Source organism: Hipposideros armiger, unplaced genomic scaffold (genome assembly GCF_001890085.2).
Source record: "Hipposideros armiger isolate ML-2016 unplaced genomic scaffold, ASM189008v1 scaffold_416, whole genome shotgun sequence".
Lineage (NCBI taxonomy): Eukaryota > Metazoa > Chordata > Mammalia > Chiroptera > Hipposideridae > Hipposideros > Hipposideros armiger.
The window spans coordinates 874986-883634 of record NW_017731766.1 but is presented as its reverse complement, the minus strand read 5'-3'; the positions used below and the strand labels follow the sequence as shown (position 1 = coordinate 883634).

At 47.6% G+C, this 8649-nt stretch overlaps 1 protein-coding gene across 2 annotated transcripts in view; it reads right to left on the bottom strand.

The window, feature by feature from the left end:
* Window positions 1-8649, bottom strand: part of ATP10B (ATPase phospholipid transporting 10B (putative)) — a 260075-nt gene that overhangs the window by 38258 nt on the left and 213168 nt on the right. For both annotated transcript variants that reach the window (XM_019664097.1, XM_019664098.1), the window contains 2 exons: window positions 2771-2962; window positions 714-1314 (listed from right to left, as the gene is read on the bottom strand). In XM_019664097.1, the coding sequence (XP_019519642.1) occupies window positions 714-1314; window positions 2771-2962 (793 nt within the window). The remainder of the gene's footprint in view (window positions 1-713; window positions 1315-2770; window positions 2963-8649) is intronic.

Sequence of the window (8649 nt, the reverse complement as noted above, 5' to 3'; positions counted from 1 at the left end):
AACCCTCTTCTCCTTGTTAGGAATCAGGGAGCGGCTGCACAGGGATTCGGGCTGCTCCAAAATTGGACACTGATACGCAGGGACTTTGGAACATTCTTCTGGCTTAGCACAACTTTATGAAAATCCATGTGGGGAAAGCTGGGGAAAAGGATGATAAAGGCAACCTGAGGCTTCCAAGAGTGAACTGAGCCTGGCATGGAGCTCTGGCAGCATGGAAGGAGCTCTGAGCTGGGTTTTAGGACACCTGGGCCTAGGACGTACCCCTAGTTAGCTGTGCCACCTCTCAGGGCACGTCCCTCTTTGGGCACAGTCTGGCCTCTCTCCAAAACTAAGAGTGAGGACCAGGCTGTGTTCTAAGGTATGTTACTGGATGTCCTGGCAAAAGAAAAAAAAATTGTGTACGGACAATCCATGTTTAAATGGGTTTGGAAAACTAGAAGCTGGGATAAAACAGTTAAAGAGGGTTTTTTATTACAAGAGTAATAGAAAGTCTTTAATATGCTAATGAGCACCTAAGTTCTCCAGGTCAAGGAGGGGTAGAGTGCAGCGTGCGTTAAGGAACCTGCTTTGAGGAGGGCACCTTGTGGGCCCGTGTTCCAGTTGGGACCTGCTGGACTGAGGGACACGATACCTCGAGCTCATGGTTACCACTCCATGTTGCTCCTAAACCACAGAGCCCTCTTCTCCCAGATCCCTGGTGAGGGGGGACTCACCACAGGCCGGGTCTTCCAGAAGGTCCATGATGATCGAGTCGGCGCCCTTGGTGTAGATGACGATCTCACGGGTCAGCGGGTGCCTCACAACCACGGACATTCTCTTCCTGACAGAGTCAAAGCCCAGGGTGCAGAGGACATCAAAGGTGAGGCAGGTGCCCTGGGGCAAGCGCACAGTCACCTGCTCGGGCGTCCGGGACACCAGTGTGAAGCTGTAGGCGCGGGCGGCATGCACGAGGGCAGCCTCATCGGGGCTCTCAGCCTCGTAACAGAGCTCGGGGCTGGCCAGGTCTAGGGCTGGGGCCTCCAGCACCTCCTCCAAGGAAACGTCTGACCCAGATGCCAGGATGTCGCCCTGGTCCCAGGTGCTGCTCCTGTAGCCGCCATCAGTGGAGTAGTCCCCACTGCACACAGACACGTCGTCTCTTTCTTCTGAGTCTGTGGTGGGCATGTTGGCCCCCAAACTCTCCCCCAGGTCGGTGTCAGAGGGCACAGTGGACGAGAATGACTGGCTGAGGCTCGAAAGCTTTAACTTCTGGAAGAGCTGCTGAATCTTCTCCAGGGATGTCCCCAGAGCCTTGGTCGAGGGTGGCATGGTGACCTTGAGATCAAAGGAGGGAAGGAGAACATGATTCTCAGGGTTAGGAAAAAAATACCAAGCTCTCTTTTGGCAGAATTTAACGGTCATTTTGCAATGACTGGATTATCTGGGCCTTCCTTCCGTGAGTGCGGGCAAGTCTTCTCCTTAACCACAATCTAGATGTGCCTCAGCCTACCCACCTGTGAAATGAGGGAGTGAGGCCGGCTGTTTCCTCCAGCCCTGGCATTCTTGGGACTGGCAATGACCATCCCACTCTAATTAGGGAAAAGGAAAGAAAGGAGGCAAAATCCAGCCCCACAGTAAGAGAGACTTCGCATTCCCCACGCCCTGACCAGAGAGCTTTTATCTTTGCATGCGGCATCTCGGTTCATCCTCCCAGTAACTTTATGGAATACTATCCTCCCAATTTATGGATGAGGAAACTGAGGCATGAAGAAGTTCAATAAATTGGCCACAATCACCCAGTGTGTATGTAGGTGGGAGCGCTGGGACTCAAATCTGGCTCTGGCCCCAGAGGTTGGGATCCTCACTGCGGACCAGCTAAAGCCTCCTCATTAACTTGAACATGGAGAGGTGGCACCTGTCCATTCCCTCTCTTGGAAATGGAGTTAATGTCTCACATAACGCTTCCTGCCTCTCAAAGCTCCCTGAAGACTCCTGATAATCTGGCGACTTTTCAGTGGCTGAAGTCACTTTTCAGGGTCGTTTGGAATCTGAGTGTAGTAAGGGGAGGCTCTGGGTTGGTGCCTGGGCGAACCTTCTCTTTCCTGATTTCACAGCCACAAGTTGTAGCACCCAATTCCTCTGTTCAGTCACGAGGGAGCTTGGGTGAGAATTTGTGAATAATTAAAGACAATCGTATCTTCCGTACCGAAAAATAATTCCAAGTATAACCTTCTATACATGGCCATCCAGATACATTATCTCCCAACCGACGAAACATCACACATGGTGTTAATTAGTTCTTTGAAGACCCATATAAAAGCAGAGACCAGTGCAATATGGCGTTATGGGGTTATACAGACGGTTCTGCCATGTATTAACCATACATCTTTTAAATTACTCAAGCTCTCTGAGCCACTGTGTCTTCACTTATCAAATCCAAAGCCATGCCTCAGGTTGCTCGCTTTGAGGATTAAATGATATTGCAGCTGAAGTGTTTGGCATGGAGCCTGGCATGGAGCAAGTGCTCAGTAAATATTCACCCTGAATATCTACTCCACAGACAGATAGACACCAAACTGAAAAGCTACACAGAGAGCTCATGTGTAACTTTTTCAATTTTATTTAAAAAGGAGGGAACTGAGGACCAGAAAAGGTGAGAGATCTGCTCAAGGTCTCAGAGTGATGAAACGGTGACAGTGTGGTTCGGGCTCAAGGGTCCTGTCTCCCTGTTAGGGCTTTACCCCTTGCCCCTAACCCCCCCCTTCCCACCTTCACCATCATCGGTCCTTACCCTCTGCCTGGGCTCGGTCGTTGTGGAGACCATGACGGAGTTGCAGATGGTTAGGGCGAGGAAGAAGTCAGCGATGGCGGCGGTGGTAGAGAGGGAAGGCTTGGCAGGTCTGGAGCCTGGCAAGGCCTCCAGCCACAGGGCAGCGTCCTGCACCTTGGTCAGCAGATTTTTGTCTGGAGTCACATCTTTTTCCTGAGAGAGAAAGGCCTGGGTGAGAATCTTTCCTGAAGGAAGGGGAGGAAGGCCCCTCCAGGTTCTGTGCATGCCTGGGGATACAGTCGTCCCTGCAGTCTTGCATCCAGCATATCTCCCTCTCCTGCAAGCCAGGTCATTACTGATTCTTATTGGACTCCTTCCCTTCCCTCACCCCACATGTCCATCAGTGATAGGTTCTGGCAGTTCTTTCCTCCCAGCAGTGTCTGCCCACCATTTGTCCCTCATTCCTGACGCTTCCAGCCAGGCTCAGATCCTCTAGCCCTCAATCCTGGGTTTCTGCAGCACCTCTAAACTGACATTGCTGCCTCTCACCTCGTTTCCTTCTAACCCTTCATGGGTCTCACCCGTGCATCTTCCTAAAGCACCACTTCTCCCAGGGTATTCTTGAGCTCGACGACACTTTGGGAGGTCATGTTAGCATGATCAGTTCACCCTGTCGTCTAAATCCTTTCCCAGTCCGCATTTCCACTCTCACTCCCATCACTTCTCCATGCAGACCCTCGGCTTAGCTGGGTGGTCTGTTTGCTGCCTCCTGGATGAATACTCCCCTTCTCCGCCTCTGATCTCACCTTGTTTGAAAAGTCCTCTCCTGTCTACCAAAATCCTACCTCGACTTTAATAACCAGGAGAAGTCCCATGTGTCCATGAAATCTTATCCAGTCCACCGTGAGTTAGTTCCCTGTCTTCTGAGCCACAATAGCAGGTTCCTGAACTCAATGTCACAGGAGTACATTTCCACAGTATAGGTGAGGACACTGCGGGATGGTGGGGGCTGGGAGACCCGGCAAGTCCTACTGCATCTAAAAGATGGCAACTGCTCTGCTAGTGAAATGCTCCAGTGATGGTCAAGTTTGCCAAATCTCTTGATTTTTCAAGATAAAGCAGAGATGATGTGAAAACTCCTCCCCCCCTTTTTAAATCTGTGGGCTGAATCTGACTGATGGTTTTCCAATTTTTGACACCTTTGTAGAAATTGCCACTTGTACCATCCTTTGAAATTCACCACATATCGACCTATATTTTAAATTCAAATTTCTTATGTCCTGTCTACAGATGAGGTTAGAGGCTCAAAGACAGAGACTGCCATTTTCCACAAATTTATGTCTTCTAGAGCTTTGTTTAAAGCAGAAGTTCAACAAACACCAGCTCTCAATAGCTATGACAAAAGCCATTCTGCGAAGAAGCTTCTACATAAGACCATTTCTATCAGTGTTCAGAGTTCACAGTTTAATGTGTAGAAAAAAGAATCCATGGCTGAAAAAGATGGACTGCGGGAATCTTGATCGATTCAAACAGAGTGAAAATGGAGGGCCAATGAGCCGGCAGGCTTTACAAATAAAAACCCAAATTGAGATTAAAAAAAAAATCCTGTGGAGGAAAATATCCTGACTGGATCTCCTCTGACTACCAAACGCAATGGCTCCAGAAGTCAGGTTCTGTCCTCCCTGGGGCTGCTGGCCCAGGTGAGAGCCAGAGGGGAGGAAACCCAGGCACAGGGTTTTCCAACAGCACAGGGCATTTAAAGGAAACAGGGGCTGGAGGTGAGGTGTGCTGGAGTGCACGCTCTCCAAAGGGTTTCAGCCTTCACGGGGAGTGCTCTCCAAGAGTCAACTCATATTATTTTAAGAAGACAACATCCAGAAAAACATCTATTCTTTAAAAAGTAGATGCTAGATGTTAGTAAAACTGCATCGTTTGCGTTTCCTTTCATTGCCCACTAAGTACTGATGGACCACCCACGCCATGCAATGCCACTATTTTCAGAAAGCTTGGGCAGGGTGCAGGCACCATCCACACTCTCTGCCTTCAAGTCCAGTCTTGGTAGCAGAAGCTCACATTGATGAAACTCTTCCTGCCTTTCCAAGCAATGCCATTTATGTGACCTGACTGGGTTCTCCCAGTTCCAAGCTGAGATGAAGCCAGTCCCAACTGAACAGAAACTCAGAGAAATGGGATGACTTGATAAAGGGCACCAGTGAGTAGGTGTAAAGCCAGAATCAGATGTCAGACCCTTGGGTTGTTAGTCTCGGGTTTTTCCTTTCTGTGGTCATGGGTAGCTATGTTCCATTATTAATGCTCCTGAAAACTCCTCTAACCAGATTCTAGGCTCCTCCTGTGCCCCTCATCAGTTTACCGACACCACTCAAGGAACCCTGAGCCCATTTCACCTAATAGTAATGACAGCTCCTATCCAGGTAGTGTATCTTATGTTCTGGGTCCATCCATCATCTCATTGTCTTTCACAGAGACATTATCTGTTGAGTACAATGATCCTCCCAGATACCCCTGTATTTCAGATGAGGAAACTGCTCCCCAGGGAGATTAAGTGTCTTGCCTGAGGTCACACAGTGAGTGGGAGAGATTCCTGCTGTTCATTTGAGGTGGTCTCACTTCATGCCCTCAATTTCCATTCCAGGGAAGAGCCCTATGAGAAGGAAGTGGCTTCTACAACTTGCTGACAGCATCATTGGTGTCTGGCATCCCAAGCACAACTGATGGGCTAGGATATCTAATCCTTAGGGCTCAGCAGATAGTCCATGAAATTCTAAGGGGAGTCTTCCTTTTCCAGGAAACGAATTTCACTGGGGGTGGCGGTGGTGGTGATGGTAGCACATGAATGAGATGCTTTTAACCCTTACCACAGATCCCCAGAGTTGGAAACATGCTTGGAGGTCATGAAGGCCAAACCCTCTATTTTCCTGATGATAAATCTGAGTGCCAGAGAGGAGGGAACTACTCAAGATTGTACCAAAAACTGGGCTCAGAACTAGGACAGCTTTCGCACCACCTGACTCCCATCCTCTGATAACACACTGCTTCGCTCCGAGCTATGCATTATGCATTTCCAAACGGTGACACAGTTAAAATGATTTGATGGTTATTTATTGCGTGTCCATAAGTGCCATGAGGGCCATAATGTGTCCCCAGTCCCTGGCTGGCTGCAGGCACTCAAACCTTTGTCGACTGGCTCCTATTGACACCATGATACCTCACCACTGATTAACTTGTGGCATCTTTGTTAAAACTCTTTAGTGTATTTCCACCCAATCCTACAGTTATGCACTAAAAAAGAAAACATCTCTGCAAAGGGATTACTTCTCTGGCATTGGCAGCAGGCCCAGCCTGAAGGTGTCAGCCGCAGATGTCACTTAAGCTTTATCCAGTCACCACAGACTTGCTTCCACAGGGCAAGGTTCTCCACAGTTCTCTTTGCCCACAACCCACTGGTTTCCTGTGTGGCCCATGAACATTTAAGAACTTGGCACTTAGGACACTCAGAGAGAAGGCAGTGCCTTGCTCACCTCTGGACACTTTGGCTAGTCTATTTTTATGAAGGAAAAGAAATACAAATTTTCAGGGCCACCAGCTGTTTAGATTAGTGCTTTGTGGCAGCCAGGCACCCAACCGATTGGGTTTCTTTCTATTGTAGACGATCTAAAGCTCTTATAAACCCTCTTTATAAGGAAGGTGATCTCTGACCTCACACGACACCCTTAAGGATCCTAGTATTATCATTAGATTACATTTACTGACAACTCAGAGAACATACATCATTTGTCATCGTAACAGCATTGAAAAAGTTACTATCATTCTCCCATTTTAACTGAGGCAAATGAGGACCACTGAAGTTAAGTAACTTGTCAAAGGTTACAAATTGAACAAAAGAACTAGGACTTGAACTCAGTTCTGCCTGATGCCAAAACCTGAACCCTTAAACACTATACCAGCACGCCCCAAACTTAACGTGCACACACATCAATGTGAAAACACAGATGCTGATTCAGCGACTCTGGAGTGGACTTTTTACAAGCTCCCAAATTGGTGTCCACATTACAGGTCCAAGAACCACAGTTTTAGTAGATACTGAGACATATAGAACTGGCAAAGGTGGGAGGAAGCAGGCCCTTCCATTTGTTGTTGGTGAGAGTCCAAACTGGGACAACCTCTTGGGAAGTATCAATCAAAATAAAAAAGTGCACACACTCACAATTTAGCAATTATGCTCTAAGAATAAATACTCTAGAATCACACATGCATAAAGAGATGACGGTTCAACCATCCAAGAAATTCCAACAGCCACTAAAAAAGGATCAGGCAGTGCTCCACCGAATGTCTGTCTGTCTACATATATGACATATTCCCCAAAATTCATTAGGTTAAAAAAAAAAGAAAAAAAAAGCAAAGTCCAAAACAGAGTGCATGGTATGCTTCCGTTTGCAGTAAAGGATGTGCTCAAGTGTATACCACACTTATTTGCTTCCAAGTGGGCAAAACAGCTCTGGGAAGGACACAGGGAAATTTATTTTTTATTTTTTATTTTTTTTTTAAGCTGAGCCATCCTGCTACCTGTTGGCAGCTCAGCGGCTGCTCAGCTCGGGCTGGACTCGAACCGCTGTTGCTCAGAGCTCAAACTCTTGAGCGAGCTCTTAACCAACTGAGCCACTCGGCCGGCCCACGGGGAACTTTAAACAGTGGTTGTCTCTGGGGTGGTGGGGAACAGAGGAGGGAGACCTACTTCCTCCCATTTGCCCTTTGGTCCTTCGGATTACTTAGCCATGTGGCTGTACTACTATCATGAAGCAACTTTCCTGCTTGCTGACGAGCTGGAGGCTGAAATATTGGTGAAGGCAGCGAGGTTTGCCCTAGCTGATGTGGTGGCCTTGATGATACTGAGTTTGGTTCAAGAACAGGGACAGATCAATGTTTGTAAATTTTTGGTTAAATAGAAATGTAAGCCCCAAAGAAACAAACAAACAAACAAACAAAAAACTCAGTGGCCTAGCAAGAAGGGAGTTTTCCAGATATTAGAAGATCCCACCCTTTGTGAACGGGGCCACTGCAGCCATGCAGCCCCACAGTGAAGCACAGCAGAGACAGGCCTCATCTGTTCCTGCCTTTGTGTTCATATCACTTCCCGAACCATTTTTGTGTGCCTGGCTACTTAAATCAGGACTCTTATCTAACCTTCCAGTGGGAGTGTGCATATGAGTGTGTGTGTGGGTGGTCCCCACCAGCCTGGAACAGACTGGCAGTGCTGCACAAATCTCTTCCAAAGAAAGAAAGGAAGGCCAAGATTAAGAAAAGGGGGTAGAGGACCAAAGATACCTCTTTTACTTTCCTCTATTGCTGTCTTTCAGGAGGGGTGGAAGGGACCAGGCCCACAGGAGGAAGTGGTGGTGACATTTGGAGGCGAGCCTAACTGGCTCCAAAGCAAATTTTATGATTAGGAAGATATTCTTTGGTCTGATGGTTCTGGAAAACATTTTGCAAGTAGCACCTCTAAACAAAGATTCTTTGCTCAAATCTTAGCTGCTTACAGACCAGGAAAAAAAAAAAAGGCACCTCATTTTCCATCCACCAGTACTATTAAACACTGGGCAGCTCTCCACACTTTCATAAGTATATCACCCCACCCTAAAACCACAGATTTTATAGCAGTCAATTAGGCAACAAATGGCCGATGCTTCCTTGTTCTTTGTAGTAAAATGAAAAAGGCAGCTTTAGTTTTGGTTTAGAGTGAGAAGCCAAGGAAACCAAGAACAGGCTTCTTTAGAATGTGGTAGGGTGTGCTCCTCCACAGCCTGGCTCACCGGGTTTCGGGAGCAAGTTCTGACTGAGTTTACAACGGGAAGGTAAATAGCTGGTGATGCCAAGCGATGATC